Source organism: Oryx dammah, unplaced genomic scaffold (genome assembly GCF_014754425.2).
Source record: "Oryx dammah isolate SB20612 unplaced genomic scaffold, SCBI_Odam_1.1 HiC_scaffold_4, whole genome shotgun sequence".
Lineage (NCBI taxonomy): Eukaryota > Metazoa > Chordata > Mammalia > Artiodactyla > Bovidae > Oryx > Oryx dammah.
The window spans coordinates 48,570,655-48,596,724 of record NW_024070188.1 but is presented as its reverse complement, the minus strand read 5'-3'; the positions used below and the strand labels follow the sequence as shown (position 1 = coordinate 48,596,724).

Here is a 26,070-nt window from a genome sequence, read left to right as displayed (position 1 = left end):
GAGTCTTCGGTTCTGACCTGGATGACTAATTAGGCAGCGATACCACCCACCAAGTTACGAAATACAGGAGTTTACATCAGTCTACTGGGCAACACAATGAGTACAGCTGTACGTGCAGAGTCAACACAGTGAGCACACTTAAACATGCAGTTTAAGGTGCTTAATAGGAAGTCCCCCAGTGACCCAGAGGGTAGGATTCAGCGCTTTCACTGCAGAGGCGTGGGTTCAATTTCTGGTCAGGGAACCATCCCTATGCCTGGTGGTGTGGCCAAAATACAAAAAAAGAAGAGGGGGAGGGGAGCGTTTTCTTATGAGATTCAAAAATATTTGGAAATAGGGTAAAGAGCTTCACAGAGAGGTCTAGCTGGAGTTGTGGATTCCAGAATGATAAGCATATAGTCAACTACAGAAGGTGTCTGTGGTGTGGATAAAATCACTAAAAATGGGTAGAACAAGAGAACATAAATAAAGATGGAATGTGAGGAAAACTAACCTTTCAAGAATAAGTTGAGGGGGTGGGAAGGCATTAAAAAAAGACTAAAAATGAACTTTCATGGTGTCAAGAAAATAAAGAGAACATGAACACAGGGTCATGTTTACCAGGGAAAGAGGAAGTCCCAAGAACTGTTTAAATGTCACACGAAGATTAGAACTGAAAGTCACTATTTGTTTAGAGGGAGGACTCCACATTGCAATGAGGTGAATAGGAATGAACGGATTTGAGTGTCAATCTTTTGGAAAGTGTGCTGGGAACGGGAAGAGGACATATAAAACAGCAAGAAAAGGTTTTGGGGGGGCAGGGTAATATTTTAATATAAGAGGTTTAAATACGTTTATAGGCTGAGAAAGATTTGGTTAATTCACAGAGGTTGAAAGTAATAGAGAACAATGATATAAATGAAATGAAGTTTCCTAAGAGATTTAAAAATAATAATAATAAAGAGATCAGCCTTGAACAAAAAAACACTCCTTAGAAATAAGCTGCTATAGAGGTCGTCCTAAGATGGCGGAGGAATAGGACTGGGAGACCACTTTCTCCCCAAAACATTTAAACACTGAGTAAATTCCACAAAACAACTTCTGAATGCCGGCAGAAGACATCAGGCACCCAGAAAAGCAGCTCATTGTCTTCGAAAAGAGGTAGGAAAAAATATAAAAGACAAAAAAAGAGACAAAAGAGGTAGGGAGGGAGCTCCGTCCCGGGAAGGGAGTCTTAAAAAGAGAGAAGTTTCCAAACACCAGGAAACACTCTCACTGCCGAGTCGCGAGCCTTGGAAGCACAGAGGGCAACATAAGAGGGAGGATAAAAAAATAAATAATTGAAACCCACAGGTTAGGAGCCGAACGGTAACTCCCCCAGCAGAGAAGCAGCACAGATGCCTGCATCCGCCACTAGCAAGCGGGGGCTGGGCAGGGAGGCGCCGGCTGCACTGCTTTTTAAGGATCAGGCCCGAATGCCCCAAGGGTAACCAGAGCGAACTAACCTGGGCTAGCAAACCAGACTGTGGGATAGCTACCACACGAAAAGCTCTAACATAAGACACCGCCAGGACTCCGCACAAAACAAAGGATGGAACAGAATTAGCCGGCTGCAGACCATCCCCTTCCGGTGCAGGCAGCCAGAGCCCGAAGGGCCGGAAAGGTTCAATCGCAGCCCCAGAGAAACATTATCTACCAAACTGCAAGCAGACTTCTTTGCTAACTAAGACTTCTTGGGGTTCTGAACAGTCATCATCCACCTGAGAAGGTGCGCCAGTTGTACACCCAGAAAACTGAGCAGCAGGGAAAGGAAGAGGCGATAAGTCACAGTGACTGTGCTCGCCAAACACCTAAGCTACTCGGACCTGGGAAGGGCACAAAACGCAGGCCCAACTGAGTCTGCGCCTCTGAGGACTACCTGAGTGCCTGAACCTGAGTGACTTAGACCTGAGAGGTGCATGCAGCCCAGGGCCACCTCAGACGGTTCCCGGCAGAGCAACCTAGAGCCTGAGCTGTGTGCACTGTGAGTGGGGGCAGGCCCAGTGTGGCTGAGACACTGCAAGCACACGCCAGTGTTATTTGTTTGCAGCATCCCTCCCTCCCCACAGTGCGACTGAACAAGTGAGCCTAAAAAAAGTGTCCACCACCGCCTCCCTTGTGTCAGGGCGGAAATCAGACACTGAAGAGACCAGCAAACAGAAGAAGCTAAAACAGAGGGAACCACCTTGGAAGTGACAGGTGCAATAGATTAAAACCCTGTTGTTAGTACCAACTACATAGGAAGGGGCCTATAGATCTTGAGAAATATAAGCCGGACCAAGGAACTACCCGAAAATGAACTGACCCCACACTGCCCACAACAACACCAGAGAAAGTCCTAGATATATCTTTACTATTTTTACAATCATTCTTTTTTTTCTTTTCTTTTTCTTTAACTTTTTTTAATTTTTAAGTCCTCTATTACTCCTTTAATTTTCATTTTTATAACCTACTATTACTTTTCAAACAACAAGACCCTATTTTTAAAGCAAACTTCATATATATATATTTTAATAATTCTTGTGACTTTTTTTTTCCTCTTCTTCGTTTCTTTAATATTGTATTTTTGAAAATCCAACCTCTACTCTAGATTTTTAATCTTTGCTTTTTGGTATTTGTTATCAATTTTGTACCTTCAAAAACCCAATCTTCAATACCCATTTTTACTTGAGAGCGAGATTACTGCCTTGACTGCTCTCTCCTCCTTTGGACTCTCCTTTTTCTCCACCAGGTCGCCTCTGTCTCCTCCCTCCCCCTTCTCTTCTCTACCCAACTCTGTGAATCTCTATGTGTTCCAGATGGTGGAGAACACTTAGGGAACTGATTACTGGCTGGATCTGTCTCTCTCCTTTTCATTCCCCCCTTTTATCCTCCTGGCCACCTCTGTCTCCTTCCTCCCTTTTCTCTTCTCTGTATAACTCCGTGAACATCTCTGAACAGTCCAGACTGTGGAGCACACATAAGGAAGTGATTAAGGGCTAGCTTGCTCTCTCCTCTTTTGATTCCACCTCATCTCATTCGGGTCACCTCTAACTCCCTCCTCCCTCTTCTCTTCTCCATGTAACTCTGTGAACCTCTCTGGGTGTCCCTCACCGTGGAGAAACTTTTCATCTTTAACCTAGATGTTTTATCAGTGGTGCTGTATAGAAGGAGAAGTCTTGAGACCACTGTAAAAATAAGACTGAAAATCAGAAGCAAGAGGCTTAAGTCCAAATCCTGAGAACATCAGAGAACTCCTGATTCCAGGCAACATTAATCAATAGGAGCTCATTAAACACCTCCATATCTACACTGAAACCAAGCAACACCCAAGGGCCAACAAGTTCCAGAGCAAGACATACCACACAAATTATCCAGCAACACAGGAACACAGCCCTGAGCTTCAATATACAGGCTGTCCAAAGTTACTCCAAAACCACTGACATCTCATAACTCATTACTAGGCACTTCACTGCACTCCAGAGAGAAGAAATCCAGCTCCACCCACCAGAACACCAACACAAGCTTCCCTACCCAAGAAACCTTGACAAGCCACAGGTACAACCCCACCAATAGTGAGGAAACTCCGCAATAAAGAGGACTCCACAAACTGCCAGAATACAGAAAGGCCACCCCAAACGCAGCAACATAAACAAGATGAAGAAACAGAGGAATACCCAGCAGGTAAAGGAACAAGATAAATGCCCACCAACCCAAACCAAAGAGGAAGAGACAGGGAATCTATCTGATAAAGATTTCCAAATAATGATAGTGAAAATGATCCAAAATCTTGAAATCAAAATGGAATCACAGATAAATAGCCTGGACACAAGGACTGAGAAGATGCAAGAAAGGTTTAACAAGGACCTAGAAAAAATAAAAAGAATCAATATATAATGAATAATGCAATAAATGAGATCAAAAACACTCTGGAGGCAACAAACAGCAGAATAACAGAGACAGAAGATAGGATTAGTGAACTAGAAGATAGAATGATAGAAATAAATGAATCAGAGAGGAAAAAAGAAAAATGAATTAAAAGAAATGAGAACAATCTCAGAGACCTCCAGGACAATATGAAATGCTCCAACATTCAAATTATAGGAGTCCCAGAAGAAGAAGACAAAAAGAAAGACCATGAGAAAATACTTGAGGAGATAATAGTTGAAAACTTCCCTAAAATGGGGAAGGAAATAATCACCCAAGTCCAAGAAACCCAGAGAGTCCCAAACAAGATAAACCCAAGGCGAAACACCCCAAGACACATATTAATCAAATTAACAAAGATCAAACACAAAGAACAAATATTAAAAGCAGCAAGAAAAAAACAACAAATAACACACAAGGGGATTCCCATAAGGATAACAACTGATCTTTCAATAGAAACTCTGCAGGCCAGGAGGGAATGGCAAGACATACTTAAAGTGATGAAAGAAAATAACCTACAGCCCAGATTACTGTACCCAGCAAGGATCTCATTCAAATATGAAGGAGAAATCAAAAGCTTACAGACAAGCAAAAGCTGAGAGAATTCAGCACCACCAAACCAGCTCTCCAACAAATTCTAAAGGATATTCTCTAGACAGGAAACACAAAAAGGGAGTATAAACCCGAACCCAAAATAATAAAACAAATGGCAACGGGATCATACTTATCAATAATTACCTTAAACGTAAATGGATTGAATGCCCCAACCAAAAGGCAAAGACTGGCTGATTGGATACAAAAACAAGAACCCTCTATATGCTGCTTACAAGAGACCCACCTCAAAACAAGGGACACATACAGACTGAAAGTGAAGGGTTGGAAAAAGATATTCCATGCAAATAGAGACCAAAAGAAAGCAGGAGTGGCAATACTCATATCCGATAAAATAGACTTTAAAACAAAGGCTGTGAAAAGAGACAAAGAAGGCCACTACATAATGATCAAAGGATCAATCCAAGAAGAAGATATAACAATTATAAATATATATGCACCCAATATAGGAGCACCGCAATATGTAGGACAAATGCTAACAAGTATGAAAGGGGAAATTAACAACAACACAATAATAGTGGGAGACTTTAATACCCCACTCACACATATGGACAGATCAACTAAACAGAAAATTAACAAAGAAACGCAAACTTTAAATGATACATTAGACCAGTTAGACCTAATTGATATCTATAGGACATTTCACCCCAAAACAATGAATTAAACCTTTTTCTCAAGTGCTCATGGAAACTTCTCCAGGATAGATCACATCTTGGGCCATAAATCTAACCTTGGTAAATTAAAAAAAAACTGAAATCATTCCAAGCATCTCTTCTGACCATAATGCAGTAAGATTAGATCTCAATTACAGGAGAAAAACTATTAAAAATGCCAACATATGGAGGCTGAACAACACGCTTCTGAATAACCAACAAATCACAGAAGAAATCAAAAAAGAAATCAACATATGCATAGAAATGAATGAAAATGAAAACACAACAACCCAAAACCTCTGGGACACTGTAAAAGCAGTGCTAAGGGGAAAGTTCATAGCAATACAGGCATACCTCAAGAAACAAGAAAAAAGTCAAATAAATAACCTAACTCTACACCTAAAGCAACTAGAAAAGCAAGTAATGGAGAACCCCAGGGTTAGTAGAAGGAAAGAAATCTTAAAAATTAGGGAAGAAATAAATGCAAAAGAAACAAAGGAGACCATAGCAAAAATCAACAAAGCCAAAAGCTGGTTCTTTGAAAGGATAAATAAAATTGACAATTAGCCAGACTCATCAATATACAAAGGGAGAAAAATCAAATCAATAAAATTAGAAATGAAAATGGAGAGATCACAACAGACAACACAGAAATACAAAGGCTCATAAGAGACTACTATCAGCAATTATATGCCAATAAAACGGACAACGTGGAAGAAATGGACAAATTCTTAGAAAAGTACAACTTCCCAAAACTGAACCAGGAAGAAATAGAAAATCTTAACAGACCCATCACAAGCACGGAAATTGAAACTGTAATCAGAAATCTTCCAGCAAACAAAAGCCCAGGTCCAGACGGCTTCACAGCTGAATTCTACCAAAAATTTAGAGAAGAGCTAACACCGATTCTACTCAAACTCTTCCAGAAAATTGCAGAGGAAGGGAAACTTCCAAACTCATTCTATGAGGCCACCATCACCCTAATACCAAAACCTGACAAAGATGCCACAAAAAAAGAAAACTATAGGCCAATATCACTGATGAACACAGATGCAAAAATCCTTAACGAAATTCTAGCAATCAGAATCCAACAACACATTAAAAAGATCATACACCATGACCAAGTGGGCTTTATCCCAGGGATAAAAGGATTCTTCAATACCCACAAATCAATCAATGTAATTCAGCACGTTAACAAATTGAAAAATAAAAGCCATATGATTATCTCAATAGATGCAGAGAAAGCCTTTGACAACATTCAACATCCATTTATGATAAAAATTCTCCAGAAAGCAGGAATAGAAGGAACATACCTCAACATAATAAAAGCTATATATGACAAACCCACAGCAAACATTATCCTCAATGGTGAAAAACTGAAACCATTTCCCCTAAAGTCAGGAATAAGACAAGGGTGCCCACTCTCACCACTACTATTCAACACAGTTCTGGAAGTTTTGGCCACAGCAGTCAGAGCAGAAAAAGAAATAAAAGGAATCCAGATTGGAAAAGAAGAAGTAAAACTCTCACTGTGTGCAGATGACATGATCCTCTACACAGAAAACCCTAAAGACTCCACCAGAAAACTACTAGAGCTAATCAATGAATATAGTAAAGTTGCAGGATATAAAATCAACACACAGAAATCCCTTGCATTCCTATACACTAATAATGAGAAAGTAGAAAAAGAAATTAAGGAAACAATTCCATTCACCATTGCAACAAAAAGAATAAAATACTTAGGAATATATCTACCTAAAGAAACTAAAGACCTATATATAGAAAACTATAAAACACCGGTGAAAGAAATCAAAGAGGACACTAATAGATGGAGAAATATACCATGTTCATGGATAGGAAGAATCAATACAGTGAAAATGAGTATACTACCCAAAGCAATCTACAGATTCAATGCAATCCCAAATGGCAACCCACTCCAGTACTCTTGCCTGGAAAACCCCATGGGCAGAGGAGCCTGGTAGGCTTCAGTCCATAGGGTCACGAAGAGTTGGACACAACTGAGAGACTTCACTTTCACTTTTCACTTTCCTGCATTGGAGAAGGAAATGGCAGCCCACTCCAGTGTTCTTGCCTGGAGACAGGGACAGGGGAGCCTGGTGGGCTGCCGTCTATGCGGTCGCACAGTCGGACACGACTGAAGCAACTTAGCAGTAGCAGCAGCAGCAGCATCAAGCTACCAGCAGTATCTTTCACAGAGCTAGAACAAATAATTTCACAATTTGTATGGAAATACAAAAAAACCTCAAATAGCCAAAGCAATCTTGAGAAAAAAGAATGGAACTGGAGGAATCAACCTGCCTGACTTCAGGCTCTACTACAAAGCCACAGTCATCAAGACAGCATGGTACTGGCACAAAGACAGAAATATAGATCAATGGAACAAAATAGAAAGCTCAGAGATAAATCCACACACTTATGGATACCTTATCTTTGACAAAGGAGGCAAGAATATACAATGGATTAAAGACAATCTCTTTAACCAGTGGTGCTGGGAAAACTGGTCAACCACTTGTAAAAGAATGAAACTAGAACACTTTCTAACACCATACACAAAAATAAACTCAAAATGGATTAAAGATCTAAACATAAGACCAGAAACTATAAAACTCCTAGAGGAGAACATAGGCAAAACACTCTCTAACATAAATCACAGCAGGATCCTCTATGACCCAACTCCCAGAATACTGGAAATAAAAGCAAAAATAAACTAATGGGATCTAATTAAAATTAAAAGCTTCTGCGCAACAAAGGAAACTATAAGCAAGGTGAAAAGACAGCCTTCTGAATGGGAGAAAATAACAGCAAATGAAGCAACTGACAAACAACTAATCTCAAAAATATACAAGCAACTCCTTCAGCTCAATCTTAGAAAAATAAACGACCCAATCAAAAAATGGGCCAAAGAACTAAATAGACATTTCTCCAAAGAAGACATACAGATGGCTAAAAAACACATGAAAAGATGCTCAACATCACTTATTATCAGAGAAATACAAATCAAAACCACAATGAGGTACCATTTCACACCAGTCAGAATGGCTGCGATCCAAAAGTCTACAAACAATAAATGCTGGAGAGGGTGTGGAGAAAAGGGAAACCTCTTACACTGTTGGTGGGAATGCAAACTAGAACAGCCACTATGGAGAACAGTGTGGAGATTCCTTAAAAAACTGGAAATAGAACTGCCTTATGACCCAGCAATCCCACTGCTGGGCATACACACCGAGGAAACCAGAATTGAAAGAGACACGTGTACCCCAATGTTCACTGCAGCACTGTTTATAATAGCCAGGACATGGAAGCAACCTAGATGTCCATCAGCAGATGAATGGATAAGAAAGCTGCGGTACATATACACAATGGAGTATTACTCAGCCATTAAAAAGAATACATTTGAATCAGTTCTAATGAGGTGGATGAAACTGGAACCCATAATACAGAGTGAAGTAAGCCAGAAAGAAAAACACCAATACAGTATACTAATGCATATATATGGAATTTAGAAAGATGGTAACAATAACCCTGTATGTGAGACAGCAAAAGAGACACACATGTATAGAACAGTCTTTTGGACTCTGTGGGAGAGGGAGAGGGTGGGATGATTTGGGAAAATGGTACTGAAACATGTATAATATCATATAAGAAACGAATCGCCAGTCTAGGTTCAATGTAAGATACAAGATGCTTGGGGATGGTGCACTGGGATGACCCAGAGAAATGGTATGGGGAGGGAGGTGGGAGGGGAATCAGGATTGGGAACATGTGTACACCTGTGGCGGATTCATGTTGATGTATGGCAAAACCAATACGGTATTGTAAAGTAGAATTTAAAATATATATATATATACTGCAGATCAAAAAAAAAAAGAAAAGAAATAAGCTGCTATAATCATGAAACTCTATAAATTCATCATCTCCAATGCTCTGTAAGAAAAGGTGCCTCAAAAATTATGCAAAGATGTCAGTTTATGTAAACAGATTTTTTTATTCAACATGTATCAACACAACATGTAAATTCCCTTTCTACTTTATATTTGAGACCAATTTAAGCAACAAAAATTCTAATTTTTGGAGAAGGAAATATCAACTCATTCCAGTATTCTTGCCTGGGAAATCCCAACAACCGGGGAGCCTGGCAGGCTACAGTCCACTGGGTCTCGAAGAGTCAGACATGACTTAGAGACTAAATAACAACACTCTAACTTTGTTTCTCATCTACACCACTACTGTTTTTGCATCTCTTTAGAGCAAATATTTTTACAAATAACATATCTAAGAATAATTGCAATCAAGTGATTAAGTCATGTGATGATACACAATTTAAGTACCAGTGCTCTTTTAACATTATTTGTTAAATAAGTACATAAAGTTTTACTTTATTGTTACACTTCAAAGCATTAATAAATGATTAGATTGTTAAAGTAAGGAAAACGTGAAGTAAGAAACATAAAAACCTTCAACAAAACAAATCTCTATAGAAAAATATGGAAGATTATGTATCTGATTTTTTTTTAAATTTCATTAAATAGGTATACTACAAGCCTAACCTCATTTGTCTTCAATGTTTAGGGGGTGGGAAGGGGAAGCATTTGTTTTTTTTCAGTTTTCCTCAGTTCATTATGAGAATGGGTCCATCTAGTGGCAAGCAGAGCACAGTTTATAAGCAAAGATTAGCTCTTGATTAACTATTTCAAGTCACTTCTTATTCAAATTTGTCATCATTTTCTATTCTAAGCTAACATAAGGAAATAAATTTATACAGAATCTCAAAAAATACTAAGATTACTCTATATACTAAGGAAAAACGACAGTCTTTTAAAATCTCAAATGAAGAAAGGAAAACAATCTCCCCAACATAAATATAGTATATTTAACTATAGAAATATACATACTGAAGTGACTATAAGTATAAATTAGGAAGAGGTGACTAATACCGGGCTGGTGGCAACATGGCTTTCTAAATACAGCCTGATCTTAATATACACAACTTCCTTTTTATCTCATTAGTCAGATAAATTTATTTTTAGTATCAAAAACATTACCTGATGAGTCTAAATAAATGATTCTTGACTGGGGGTGACTTTACCCACCCCCCTCCCCAGAGGACATCTGGCAATGTCAGGAGACTTATTTTTTTGGCTATGCTGGGTCTTCGTTGCTATGCCAGCTTTTCTCCAGCTGTGACAGGGGCTACTCTCTAGTTGCAGTGCTCAGGCTTCTCATGGCAGCGGCTTCTCCTGCTGTGGAACGAGGGCATACAAGTTTCAGTAGTTGCGGCATGTGTGCTCAGCAGTTGCAGCTCCCTGGCTTTAGAGCACAGGCTCAACAGTTGTGGCACACGAGCTTAGTCTTTAGGTGGTATGTGGGATCTTTCCAGAACAGGGATCAAATCTGTGTCTCCTGCACTGCCAGACAGATTCTTTACCACTAAGCCACCAGGAAAGTTCCAGGAGACATTTTTAATTGTCACAACTGGTGGGGTGGCAGTAACACTTCGTGGGTAGAGGCCAGAAATGCTGGTAAACATCCTACAGTGCACAGAAGAGTCCCCCAAAATAAAGAATCACCCTATTCAAAATGTCAATAGTGTTTAGGGTGAGACACCTCTGGTCTAAATGAGCAAAAATAAAAAATAAAAAGAAAAATAGCAAGAGGAAACTATTAATTATTAAGAACTTATTACGTGTCAAGTAATCTTAAAATATTTTTATCAAAAGAAATTTTTTTACCAAAATTCACATGCACTACTCATAAAAATATATATTCGAAAATCTGACCTGTGTGTTTATAACTAGAAACACCTAAAATAATTAGAAGCATTAGTTAAGTTACATATCTATTAGTCTACCATTTACCAAGAAATCAGTCATTTCTCTTTTAACAAAAAACAGACTTCTTTATTTCTCCAGCCCACAAAATTATTATCCTCAATTTTTAGCACATGCAAACAAATGCACTATAGCTCCATACATAATCTCTTACTTGTAATTATAATTTTTAATAAAGCTCTTAAAAATTAAGATTTGGGGTAGATTTGGGACAAAACCTGACCTGAACTGATGTGACGTTATTTATAGTCTATTTTTCTCACTTGGTGTGAATGAATATTCATGTATTTAACTGCAGAAATGTTCATGTGTTTAATTATGGAATGCTCTCTATACCTAGATTATTTCTAAATACTACTTTCCACTTAAAGGAACCAGGTTCCTTAAAGGAATAACTGACCCCATGTCTGGAAAACATGTTATACCAGAAAACAACAAAACTGTCAAAGACTGATGGGGGGCTATCAAAAAGACACAGAAATCAACTTGAAGAGGCTCCCACTGGCCTAGGAAAAAGCAATTTGGGCATAATAATAAATATTGACTATAAGTGATTTAAATATATTAACTACACAAAAATTCATGAGTTCAAACAGATACTCCAAAAAATAAAAATAAGATTAATCAGTCACCACCAGATATTGTTAAGATACCAATACATTATTCTGGAAATTGAGAAATAAAACAATCAGAAATTTAACTTGCCTTTTCAGTACAAACTGCATTTCAGGATAATCAAATTGTTGAGAAGGAATAGTTCTTTGCTAAAGAGGAATTCCAGCTAATTCATGAAGAAATTACCCAATCAGAAAAATCACTGTTTTGCAACTCCTAATAAAATATCGGAAGAAGGTAACAGTCATCAATAGATTTTTTTTTAAAAAATTAGGTAAAAGACAGATTAAAAAGTAACAGAGGAAATAACATGCCACCACCTATACCCCTAAAAGTGGGTCCACCAGACATTATGTGCTAACTGATGTAGGGTAAAAGGAAACATACGACACCAGCTGTGAAGTATTCTTGCTTAAAACATGTAATTATGCCTCTTGTTTTAACTACCAGTTTACAAGACAGACAGGGGACAGACGAAAAAGTTAGCTAATACCATGAGGAGGCACTCAGGTAAATCCAGATAATGGAACATTTCATAGGACAAAGATCTGATTTCTCCAACAAACCGACAGCATTTAAAAGAGAGAGAATAACAAAAAACAAAATGTAATATTTGGATACCGCTGGATCCTCGTTTGAAAAATCTAACTTTAAAAGGGGATTTTTTAGATTATTGAGGAAATCTAAAAGTGGACTAAGCATCAGATGACATTAAGGAATTTCTCTTTATTCTGTTTGGTATAACTGCATGGTGGTTATAAAAAAAACAAAAATTCTTCTCAGTCAGAGATGCATAATGAAACACTTTTAGTGAAATGACATGGTATCTATGGTTTTCTTTGAAACTCAGAAAAACATGTTAGGAGGAGGAGAGGAAAAATGAAAAAAATATCAGTAAAATGATAATTAGTGAAGCTGAATGATGGATATATAAGGTGTCATTTTACTGTTCTCCCTACTTTTGGTATGATTGAAAATTTCCACTATAAAGATAAATTAGGGGGTACTGCCCCCAGGGATTATGGGATTATGAAGCTGTAGTTCTTGGGCAGGTCTGTGGTAAAGACGCCTGCCAAGGAAGGAGACACAAGTTTGATCCCTGGGTCAGGAAGATCCCCGGGAGAAGAAAATGGCAACCCACTCCAGTATTCTTGTCTGGCAAATTCCATGGACAAAAGCAGCCTGGCAGGCTACAGTTCTTTGGGGTCGCAGAAGAGTTGGACAAGACTTAGCGATTAGAAAACGTTTGAAGCTTCTGTGTGTTTCAAGAACCCTGTATCTCCACTAAGTCTACAGTATCATCCCACAACTAGGCTAACTGCATGTACTGACAGTCACATCAGTTAATTTAAAGATTTTTTTTAATCAGACTAACTTTGTAAATAAATTTGTCTCACTTTTGCCATGCCATCAATGTCCCCTGGTGGTCACAAGCATGCTTCAGCAAGAATGTGTGCAAGGCTGATGAAAACTGCATCTCAAAAACAATTAAAATACTGTAAAAGCAGGCCAATATTTTCTGATCCTAGGAACACAGACTTGATTCTTTAATCCTTTTGTTTGAGAAGATGATATGAGAAACCATCTCTAAGACCAGTTTTTGTTACTGTCTTCTCAGTATTACTACAACAAATAATTGCCACCCCAACCTGTGCTCCAAACTGAGCATACCCAAGGGAAAAGTTTGCACTTCAATCCACATGAACAGAATCACTGTCCAATGATATAAAACAAATAATATATAATAATGAATAATATATTATATCACGGTTATAATTTTAATAACCCATCAGTTCTCTCCAGTCGCTCAGTCATGTCCAACTCTGCGACCCCAGGACTTGCAGCACACCAGGCCTCCCTGTCCATCACCAGCTCCCGAAGTACACTCAAACTCATGTCCATCAAGTCAGTGATGCCATCCAGCCATCTCATTCTCTGTCATCCCCTTCTCCTCCTGCCCTCAATCCCTCCCAGCATCAGAGTCTTTTCCAATGAGTCAACTCTTCACATCAGGTGGCCAATGTACTGGAGCTTCAGCTTTAGCATCAGTTCTTCCAATGAATACCCAGGACCAATCTCGTTTAGAATGGACTGGTTGGATCTCCTTGCAGTCCAAGGGATTCTCAAGAGTCCTCCCACACCACATTTCAAAGCATCAATTCTTAGGCGCTCAGCTTTCTTCACAGTCCAACTCTCACATCCATTGAAAAACCATAGCCTTGACTAGACAGACCTTTGATGGCAAAGTAATGTCTCTGCTTTTTAATATGCTATCTAGGTTGGTCATAACTTTCCTTCCAAGGAGTAAGCGTCTTTTAATTTCATGGCTGCAATCACCATCTGCAGTGATTTTGGACCCCCAAAAAATAAAGTCTGACACTGTTTCCACTGTTTCCCCATCTATTTCCCATGAAGTGATGGGAACAGATGCCATGATCTTTGTTTTCTGAATGTTGAGCTTTAAGCCAACTTTTTCACTCTCCTCTTTCACTTTCATCAAGAGGCTCTTTAGTTCTTCTTAACTTTCTGCCATAAGGGTGGTGGTGTCATCTGCATATCTGAGGTTACTGATATTTCTCCCAGCAATCTTGATTCCAGCTTGTGCTTCCTCCAGCCCAGTATTTCTCATGATGTACTCTGTATATAAGTTAAATAAGCAGGGTGACAATATATAGCCTCCTTTTCCTATTTGGAACCAGTCTGTTGTTCCATGTCCAGTTCTAACTGTTGCTTCCTGACCTGCATACAGGTTTCTCAAGAGGCAAGTCAGGTGGTCTGGTATTCCCATCTCTTTCAGAATTTTCCACAGTTTATTGTGGTTCACATAGTCAAAGGCTTTGGCATAGTCAATAAAGCAGAAAGATATTTTTCTGGAACTCTCTTCCTTATTCCATGATCCAGCAGATGTTGGCAATTCCTCTGCATTTTCTAAAACCAGCTTGAACATCTGGAAGTTTATGGTTCACGTACTGCTGAAGCCTGCTTGGAGAATTCTGAGCATTACTTTACTAGCTTGTGAGCTGAGTGCAATTGTGAGGTAGTTTGAGCATTCTTTGGCATTGCCTTTCTTTGGGATTGGAATGAAAACTGACCTTTTCCAGTCCCGTGGCCACTGCTGAGTTTTCCAAATTTGCTGGCATATTGAGTGCAGCACTTTCACAGCATCATCTTTCAGGATTTGAAATAGCTCAACTGGAATTCCATCATCTCCACTAGCTTTGTTCGTAGTGATGCTTTCTAAGGCCCACTTGACTTCACATTTCAGGATGTCTGGCTATAGATGAGTGATCACACCATTGTGATTATCTGGGTCATAAGCATCATTAGAAATCACCAAAATGGCCCTCCAGAGAGGCTATATCAATTAACACCTTAATTAACAATGTCTCAGTACATCCATTTTATCTAATCCTTGACATTATGATTTTTTTAAATCTTCGCGAATTTGATTGTGGAAGGTAACAACATATATTTTAATTTGTATTTCTTGTTAACAAGGGAAAATGAAACTTTTTTCATGTTTCTTGGCTATCTGTATTGCATTTTCATTGTTTTCCATATTTTTCTAATGATGAATGTCACTTTGGCCTGAAGAATTATAGAATCTTTTTATAAGAATATTCATTTTTTTATCTTATCATATATGCCTCAATTATTGCTCTCAACTTGTCAAATGGCATTTTGCTCTGTTTTGGTTATTTTATAACAGAAATTTTTTTCACTTTTACGTGGTCAATCTAGAAACCAGTGTTACACGTAATTAGAGATTTGGAAACTTGGTTCAGAAACATTACAAACTTGGCTTAAACAGTTATTAGATGTGTGAACAAGGAAAAACTACTTAATTTTTCTGAGACTCAGTTTTCCTATTTGTAAAATAGGGATACAGCCACATATCACACAGAGTTGTTATAAGGATTACAATCATTCATTCCTTCATTCATTCATTCATTATTTCCCACCAAGTCTGCCAGGCAAATAACATCCCAGTCACTACCATAATATTATCACGAATAGACAACATTTTAATTTTTAATAGCAGTTCTCAATAGACTATTACTTTAATAAACACTTCTTGGCAATTACTTTAAAAAGAAAAAAAAAATTCCATATCAACCCATTTGGAAAAAGAGAATAGAAACCCAATCACAAAATAAGATATTCAACAGTGGCTAAAGTAAAGCCAAACATACCAATAAGTTCAGGTGGGTTTCTTTCATTAAACCGCTCACACAGACGAATAAATGTCTCAGTATTCTCCGTTGTAGGGCACTCGCCATGTCTAGCAATACAGAAACATTTTGTTTCTAAGTAGAGACGACAAATTTCAGCAAAAAGTTTCAATATTAAAGACTCTTAATACATGACTTACCCTTTACACTGAAGTTTTATATATTTGATTCCTTCTTTTTCTATGTCATTTCTGTCATAGAATCTTGAAGTATTTGTCAGGTCTACCAACAAGCCCATTTTAACCTTAGGCAAAAGGAAAGAAAGAAGATTTCCTAGTAACTGAATCTGTTCCAAAATAAGCTGACTGAATGGCAATATTCTGGGCCAGTTCATTCATCTACACTGAAGGAGATTTTATGTTCACTCTGTCAACATATTAACAATGAATATATCACTTATTCAAGTCTTATTTGAGACACAGAACTTAGGCACTGAATGAAATAAATTAATCCCAAACAAATGATGAAACAAGAATATAAGCAAAAAATATATATATATATAAGCAAAACAGATTCCACTTCAACATTACAAAAACCTACCTAAAAAGCAAATACTGATGTAGTTTTCTACGTCTGTCACTCCACCAATGATTTTTTAGAAGTAGCTAGAACAGGGACAGCATTTATCTGAAATACACCCAAACTCAAGCTCCAGAAGCACCCAAGAATTGATGCTTTTGAACTGTGGTGTTGGAGAAGACTCTTGAGAGTCCCTTGGACTACAAGGAGATCTAACCAGTCCATCCTAAAGGAAATCAGTCCTGAGTATTCAGTGGAAGGACTGATGCTGAAGCTGAAACTCCAATACTTTGGCCACCTGATGCGAAGAGCTGACTCATTTGAAAAGACCCTGATGCTCGGAAAGATTGAAGGCAGGAGGAGAAGGGGATGACAGAGGATGAGATGGTCGGATGGCATCACCGACTCAATGGATATGAGTTTGAGTAAACTTTGGGAGTTGGTGATGGACATGGAGGCCTGGCGTGCTGCGGTCCATGGGGTCACAAAGAGTCGGACACAACTAAGCAAATGAACTGAACTGAACTGAACAAGCTCCAGACACACATCAACTCAGCATTTCAGCAGCCATCACCAAAGTGAGTACGTAGGGGAATAGTAGGTACAGTCAAAACGCCCTTGGGCTTCCCTGGTGGCTCTACGGTGAAGAATCCACCTGCCAATGCAGAGACACCAGTCCAACCCCTGATCTGGGTAGTATTGTCAAATGAGTAATAAATTTTCTCAAGTTATAATGTATGGGAAATGTTATTAATATAGATATCCTAGAGATTAAATGCAGTTTCTAAAATTCTGGTATGTACTGAATTATGTTATTAGTCATAATGCAGTTACTATCTCAAAGTGTTACATATTTACTTTGCTCTGTCATCAGATTTTAAGCATGCCATTTTAAGCTTTTTTGTCATTACAGAAAGCTCTGGTTTCTTTCTGATGCCTTTGTAAAAATACTACCTCTTCAAGATTTACAGAAAGGACTTTCTAAGATTAAATTAAAATTAACTAGATAAACAAATTTTGTTATTGACAGTAAGCTGATATCAGACTGGAATTTGGTTTTCTCTGTTAAGAGATAAACAAATTTTGTTATTAACAATAAACTGGTATCAGACTGGAATTTAGTTTTCTCTGTTAAGAGAACAAAGTTTTCTTGAATGCAGTGTTTGAAAACAGACTATGTGAATTTCTTTGCTTTTAAGTGATTTATATATGTTTTTAAAATCTTTTGTTACTTTGGTAAAGTATATTAATATTACTTCACAATGATCTATGAAGATTGTGGCACCCACAGATAAAGTTCATTTTGACTCTACAAAAAATTAACCCCTCCTTGTCAGCTGAACTGAACTGTCAGCCTTTTTCTATCCTGATGTCCTTAGGACCCAGCAAGTTTACTTCTAAATCAAGGAATTTAAAATGATTAAACAATAGCTGTAAATTAAACAGCTGGGGCTATGGGAAATTCAAGATGGCTGCTTGGCTTTTCCCAGCTTCCTGACAAACCTTATTTTTTATTTGATGGGATAAAGCCTTCACTGGCTTCAGGGTTAAAGCCCTCACAAAAAAATGTTATGTTTCACTGAATATTAAATTCTAGTTTTGCTAATTGAGATCTACGTTGACCAAGACTCACTCCCAGACTCAGTTCCCAGACAGTTCCTCGCTGTTATGTTTTATTGCTAAAAGGTTTAATTGAATTATCCTAAAGCTTATCACAGTAATCTGTCTTTGGATGGAGATCAGACACCTCATGAGCTATAACTGACATGACAAAAGAGTGTCCCTGGGTTTCTGGATTAGGAAATTTCCAGAGGCCAGAAAGAATTATACTAAGAGTAATCAATTTGCTGAATTACATGCAGTATATGAAGCTCTAAAACAAAAAAAGTTAACAGAATGTCATTCTACAGAACATTAATATAACAAGACTCTTGGTTGGTAGGCAATGGATTAACCACAGCTTTGACTTTGTGGGCACACCAAAAATCTGGCAATGTGGGAGAAAAACCAACATACAGGTGGGCTCAAAATCAAGGTAATTCCTTTACTATGGATCTCATTCAATATTTTACAATGTCCAATTTATCAATATATTGAACACAGACACTTACCACCGCTAGTCAAAGGACAATTGGCATGTGGCAAGTTGCCTGGGCAAATATGGCAAATTGATTATATTGATCCATTAATTTGAGATGAAGGATGTCAATATGTGGGTACTGCTATGGACACCTATGGATATTTAGTGGCCATTCCCTTCAAGAAACCCAATCAGACTAATAATATTAAAACAGAGGTGATAATTAATTTACATTATGGTGTTCTACTTCAAATTCAGAGGGATAATGGATCACATGTTAAAGGTAAGTTAACAGGAAAGTGATTCAGTTTTGTATATATATACTTTCCTGTTCACTTGAAACTAATACAGCAGTGTAAATCAACTATACCTCAATAAACAAATAAAAGTTAAAAAAAAATAAAAATATAACGGTAAGTTAATACAAGAGTTTGCCCAAGAATATAATATACAATGGATCTTTCATATTTCTTATTATCCTCAAGCTGCTGGTTGGATTGAAAGAATGAATGGTTTGCTTAAACAGCAATTAATTAAACTTGGAGAGGACTCTTATAAAAACTGGAGAACTAACTTTAAATACTTCCCTCAATATTTTAAATAATAGAGCTGTTAGAGAATCAGAAACTCCTTTGATGAGAAAAACTATTCCAAATTTACAGATTCATAAAACAGACTTCTATCCTGAAACAACTGAGTTTTGGGAAATTAGCCCAGGAGCACAAGCTCTATTCCAAGCTACTCCTGAGACTACCGGATCAGATTTATATTCTTTATCTGAACAGAGACCTACAAAAAGACTGATATGTGCTATTTCAACTGGTACTGGAATCAAAATGCCTCCCAGGCACTTTGGGTTAATTAAGGAATGCTCCTATTAAGTGTTAAAAGGAATCTGTGTCCCAGCAGTAGTTACAGACCCAGACTACCAAGGAGAAATCCAAATAATTTTACAAAATGAAGGAAAGGATGAAAGGATGATCTATTTATTAATAAACATGATAGAACTGCCCAACTTCTGATTTTCCCATGTGTAAGTGGTAAGTACAAAATGAGAAGAACCTCCCACCTTACTAACAGTTGGAGATGATGGAGGGTTTGGGTACACAAATGAAATACATGCAACTAGAGCTAAAGTCTGGGTGAAGCAACCTAACAGTCCTCCCATATTTGCTGACGTGGTTGCACAAGAGAAGGATAACACCATATTAACTGATGATCCCCAGACAAGAAGAATGGCAATATGTGCTGTTAACACATATTGCTATGCTCATGAACAGACTATTCTTAGAAGCCTGACTGTAATGTGGATTGTCATTCATACCTCAACCTTCAAGGATATCCTACAATTAAAAGAAAAATATGAAGAAAACTATTGGGAAAGCTTCAGCTAGAGAAACATAAGCCAGACCTGAACTCAGGATAACTTCATGTGCCCAGTAAAAAAGGCCTTTTCTTTCTTAACTTTGACTTTCTATATACAAAAGATTATACACAGCACTGGTAAGGATATAGCTCAAGTCTTAATCATTAACACTAAATGGATGCTTGCAACACTAAAGTCACATGAACTTTATGTATGACAAAGACTTTTAATAGTTGTTTAGTGACTCAGTAATATTTCAGCTGCTGTTGTGTAGTCGCTGAGTCATGTCCAACCCCGTGGACTGTAGCCTGCCAGGCTCTTCTGTCCATGGGATTTCTCAGGCAAGAATACTCAAGTGGGATGCCATTTCCTTCTCCAGAGGGTCTTTCTGATCCAGCGATCTTCCCCACCCAGGGACTGCCTGCATTGGCAGGAGGATTCTTTATCACTAAGCCACCAGGGAAATTCAACATTTCAGCTACACCGAACTAAATCCTAAACCAACATGTGTGACTAGACTGTTTGTTCTATACAGCTGTTATATTATCTTGCTCAGAAGGATAAGGTCCAAGGACTTTTAATGTCTGCTAATGCATATGCTAAAGAATCTCTTGATGAGGGTGAAGGAGATGGGAAAAGCCGGCTGAAAACTAAATATTAAAAAAACTAAGATCATGGCATCCGGCCCCATTACTACCTGGCAAATAGAAAGGGAAAAGGTGGAAGCACTGCTTCTAGATGGAGGTCTTTGCCAAACACAAAGACTTGAATGCCATAATACAGCTTCTCACAAGTTAGAATTAGAACCCATATTGTTTGTCTCTAGGTCCAAAATAAGAAGTGAATGAAAAGTGGGGATGAGCAAGAAAATGTGAATTCTCTAAATATATATGAATACTTTAGCTAAGAAAACCAGGAAACTGTATTATGTGACTTAGCTGCACTGAGTCCATATATATGTACATGTGTAAATGTGTGTCTGTGTGTGTGATATGTCTGTGTGTGTGATATGTCTGTGTGAATAATGTGTTTTTTAATGTATCTGCCTGTATACACATATACTCATATTATAGATACATAATCATTTTTCCTTATAGATTCCCAATCCATGAAATAAGGATAATAACAGTATCCACCTCATACAGCTGTGAGATTTAAATGAAGCCCTTACTCTGTGCCAAGCGCTATTCTATGCTTTGCATGCACTAACTTTACTTGCAAATGAGGAAACTGAAACACGAAGAAATTAGGTAACTTGACCACAAAGCTGTAAGTGGCAAACTAGAATTCAAACCCAGACGAACTGGCTTCTAAACCCAAGTTCTTTAAATGCTCTGCCTAGGAATATTTAATGCTCTACAAATGTTAACTATGACTTTCAAAAATGTATATTAATAATGAAGATAAAAATGTAAAGTTTATAAGCTAAAATAAAAGATATAAAATGAAGACCCAAACTACACCAAGAACAGGGATAAGTAATAGGTTTTCAAAAACTAAGTGGCATGTTTACTATCCTGTAACAGGAAACTCGCATGTAATGGGCACCAGCATTTGCTGAATGTACTAACTGTTGTTCAGTCTCTAAGTCATGTCCAACTCTTTGCAACCCCATGAACTGCAGCATGCCAGGCTTTCCTGTCCTTCACCATCTCTCAGAGCTTGCTCAAACTCAAGTTCATTGAGTCCGTGATGCCATCCAACCTTCTCATCCTCTGTCACTCCCTTCTCTTCTTGCCCTCAATCTTTCCCAACATCAGGGTCTTTTCCAATCAGTCAGCTCTTCTCACTAGGTGGCCAAAGTATTGGAGCTTCAGCTTCAGCATCAGTCCTTCCAATGAATATTCAGGACTGATTTTCTTTAGGATTCACTGGTTTGATCTCCCTGCAGTCCAAGGGACTCTCAAGAGTCTTCTCCAACACCACAGTTCAAAAGCATCAATTCTTTGGCGCTCAGTCTTCTTTACGGTCCAACTCTCACTTCCATACATGACTACTGGAAAAACCATAGCTTTAACTATATGAACCTTTGGTGGCAAACTGATGTCTCTGCTTTTCAGTACACTGTCTAGGTTTCTCATAACTATTTTCCCAAGGAGCATTCAATAAAAACCACCACTTAAAAGAGTAACAATGGTAGGTGGTATGCGTTGTATTATGCCCCCTAAAACATATTCAAGCCTTAATTCCTAGTACCTATGAATATAACCTTATTTGAAAGAAGGTTATAGGGTCTTTGCAAATATAACCAAGACGAGGGCATACAGGGGAATTCCCTGGCAATTCAGTGGTTAGGAATCCAAGCTTCCACTGCAGGTTCAATCCCTAGCCATGAAACTAAGATCCTGTAAGTCACATGGTGTGGCCAAAAAAAAATTAATTAAATGAGGTTATACTGGATTAGGGTGTCCTTATAAGTGGGAAATTTGGACACTGACACACACAAGGAGAAGACAGAGACAGCTAAAGGAGCTGCAAGCCTAGGAATACTGAGGCCTGCTGGCCATCCCTGGCAGCTAGGAGAAAAGAATAGAAGAGATTTTCCTCCAAGACTCCAGGAGGAGCCAACCTCTCCAACACCTTGCTGTGGAATTTCTAGCCTCCAGAACTGTGAGAGGATATGTGTCTGCTGTTTTAAGTCACCCAGTTTCCGGTAATTTGTCAAAGTAGCCCTGCTGTCGGTGTGTCAGCCGCTCAGTCGTGTCTGACTCTTGGCAATCCCATGTACTGCAGCCCCCCAGGTTCCTCCGTCCATGAAATTTTCCAGGCAAGAATACTGATGTTGCTTGCCATTCCCTTTTCCCGGGGATCTTCCTGACCCAGGGATTGAACCCAGGTCTCCTAAATTGCAGGCAGGTTCTTTACCACCTGAGCCACCGGCGAAGCCCAGAAACTAATATAATCAGTGTGATGTCAGAATAACATAAAAAATTACAACATTTTGTTTAGAAAAATAGTTTGGCACTTTTCTGTAAAACTAACCACGTGCTCAACAATCTTAGTCTTGGGTATTTGTTCCAGAAAAATGAAAACTTAACATTCACATAAATACCTGTACATAAACCTTCACAGCAACCTGATTCACAATACCCCACAACTGGAAACAACTCAAAGTGGCTAAATGGTTACTTAACCACTCAGTGGGAGGAGAATGGTTAAACTCTGGCATAGCTATACAACTGAATACTATTCAGCAGTAAATATGAGCACAACTTTCATCGATTCATGCAAAAACCTGGAGGACCTCAGCAGCATTATGCTTAGTGGGAAAAAGTGTATCCCGGGGGCTTCCCGGGTGGCTCAGTGGTAAAGAATCCACCTGCCAACACAGGAGACATGGGTTCAATCCCACTTGCTGCAAGCAACGAAGCCCATGAGCAACAACTGAGCCTGTGCTTTAGAACCCAGCAACCACAACTGCTGAAGCCCACATGCCTAGAGCCACAACACGAGAAGCCACGGCAATGAGAGGCCCACGCACCGCAGCAAAGAGTAGCCTCCACTCCCTGCAACGAGAGAAGGCTTGGGTGCGGCAAGGAAGACTCAGCACAGCCAAAAATAAACTTAAAACAATTTTTTTTCAAGTGTACCCGGAAAGGTCACAAACTGTTTCATTCCATTTATATAACATTCACAAAATGACAAAACTACAGAGCCAGAGAACAAGTTAGCAGGTCGAACGGCACAGAACTTTACACACATAAACACACATGAATGCACATAAACACTGGCAAAAGACTTTTAGGTCTACTATCCAGTCAATACTGTACCAATGTCAACTTCCTGCTTTTGATATTATGCTACAATCACATAAGATGTCACCATTGGGAACAACTGAGAGAAGGGTCCATAGACTCTATGTACAATTTTTGCAACTTGCTCTGAGTTAATTATTTCAAAATAAAAAGTTTTATTTTAGAAAGCCACCTGAAAAACAAAAAAGGGATAAAGTATGTTAAATCAATATCAAAAATGTTTTGCTTCTTACCTTCAGACTCTTCAGATAATTTGAAAGCATACTAGGATGGAATCGATTTTCTTCAGCAACTTGACTGTCATATCTTGGTCCTAACATTGTTTTCAGAGGTAAGAATCTTCCTAAATAACATGAAGATAGGTAATAATTTTCATTAATGAAAATGTTCTGGGTTAAAACTCTATAATTAGCAGTTCTCAAAATCACCTTCTTACAATATTTTTAATGAAATTGTCCATGAAATACTCTCAACCTATATTATACTTTTAAAGGGCACTATATTGGAACTTTTAAGTTCCAATATAGATTCAATATATCCAATATATATTCTAGAAATCGACAATCAATATAACAGCAAAAGAAATTACCAGTAAATGGAATGTCCAGGAAGATGTCCAGAAAGTTCTAAACTACTATATTACAAAGTTACTGCTTTAAAACCTTTAAAGATATAGTATTAGAAAACTGATAATGAAGTAAATTAAATCAATTCTTTGCAATTGCTATTACACTTTTTTAGTATGAAATTGGAACTTCTGATGCCGAGCAGGGCCCTGTGGGGCTCCTGGGCATGGAAGCCTTTTTGTCCCCCACTCCTTAAAGGCAATACTCAGAGCCTCCATGATCAAGATGGTGATCAGAGGAGGAGCAGCAAGGAAACCACCTGAGGCAAGGTTAAGGGGAGCAGAAAGGCTCATCAAGATCAGGAGACCACCTAGGACCCTGCACACACCCTAATCCTGTCAGCAACCCCACCCTTTTGAAACTTGAAGGAATGAAGACTGTTACTGCCTTGATAAATACCAAATACCCCTGTCTGACTATCTAAACTCTCCCTATTCAAGGAAGGGGGACACAGTTTTTGAGGCGCTAGCCTCCTAAGTTCCCCCTTTGCCTGCCAAAATAATAAGGCCACTCTTTCCTTCTCCACCATAACTCTGTCTCCATATTTCTGTTTGGCATTGGTGCACAGACAGCCAAGATTTTGGCAACACTTTCTCCATTTTACAGACCTTATCCTACATCCCAGAAGAATCAGGGTGAGAAGCATACTAACCAAAATCACTCATCAAAAAACTATCAGTGATTCTAATTTCAGCAAAACTAACTTTTTGGCCTTTTTTTTCTGAATCATCATGTAAACATAGGGGAAGTTATCTTATAAAATCAATTTTTAAATCATCTATTTTAGCTGATTTATAGTATAAAATCACTAAGTATAAACATCTACCTAAAATCATACCTAAGTGAAGTCTTAACATGTGTCCACAGACTTTAGCCAAAACAAATAAAAAGATCATTTTCTTTTTCTATTTTTATTTTCCACAAAGAGTCAGATATGACTTAGCAACTGAACATTTTCTACAAAACCACTCAAGATCAACAGTAACCTCCATCACTCAGTTCTCAAAGACTGATAATTTTTAACTCAGAGGGAGTTCCTGAATCACTTTCTTCACAAGGCTTCCAGGACACTACATCCTCCCATTTCTCCCCTCTCTCTGGCCTCTCCTTCTCAGTCTCCTTTACTAGCTCCTCCTCACCGCCCTGGCCCCTCTCTGTTTTGTCCCAGGGCTCAGTCTTTGTACCTCCTTTCTTTCTACACTCTCTGCCTTGGTGTCTCATTTGGTTTCACAGGTTTAAAAGCCATCAAGGCACTAATGACTCACAAACGGGTAACTCTGTGCCAAAGAAGTGAAGTGAAGTCGCTCAGTCGTGTCCGACTCTTTGCGACCCCATGGACTGTAGCCTACCAGGCTCCTTCCTCCATGGGATTCTCCAGGCAAGAATACTGGAGTGGGTTGCCATTCCAAACGTCTCCCTTAACTCTAGAATCAAACATCAAATCACTGACCTGACTTACTAGTCTCTGCTGCTGCTGCTACTAAGTCGCATCAGTCGTGTCCAACTCTGTGCGATCCCATAGATGGCAGCCCACCAGGTCCCCCCATCCCTGGGATTCACCAGGCAAGAACACTGGAGTGGGTTGCCATTTCCTTCTCCAATGGGATGTCTAACAGGTGTCTCAGACTTGGTATCCAAATTTGAGCTCTCAATTTTCAAACTCCTCTTAAGGTCCTCCCCATCTCAGCAAATGTAACACTCTTTTTTTTTTTTTTTAACAGTTTAGGGCAAAAGCTGTGGCCTTATCTTTGATCCATCTCTTTCTTATACACCCCACATCCAATCCATCAGCAAATCCTATTAGATCTGTCTTCAAAATACATCCAGAATCTGACCACT

At 38.6% G+C, this 26,070-nt stretch overlaps 1 protein-coding gene across 1 annotated transcript in view; it reads right to left on the bottom strand.

Annotated features, from left to right (window-relative positions):
• RNGTT (RNA guanylyltransferase and 5'-phosphatase) overlaps positions 1-26,070 on the bottom strand; it is a 241,443-nt gene that overhangs the window by 201,435 nt on the left and 13,938 nt on the right. Inside the window, exons 2-4 of the mRNA XM_040238814.1 lie at positions 23,839-23,948; positions 16,026-16,129; positions 15,847-15,935 (exon numbers count right to left, since the gene is read on the bottom strand). Coding sequence (XP_040094748.1) covers positions 15,847-15,935; positions 16,026-16,129; positions 23,839-23,948 — 303 coding nt within the window. The remainder of the gene's footprint in view (positions 1-15,846; positions 15,936-16,025; positions 16,130-23,838; positions 23,949-26,070) is intronic.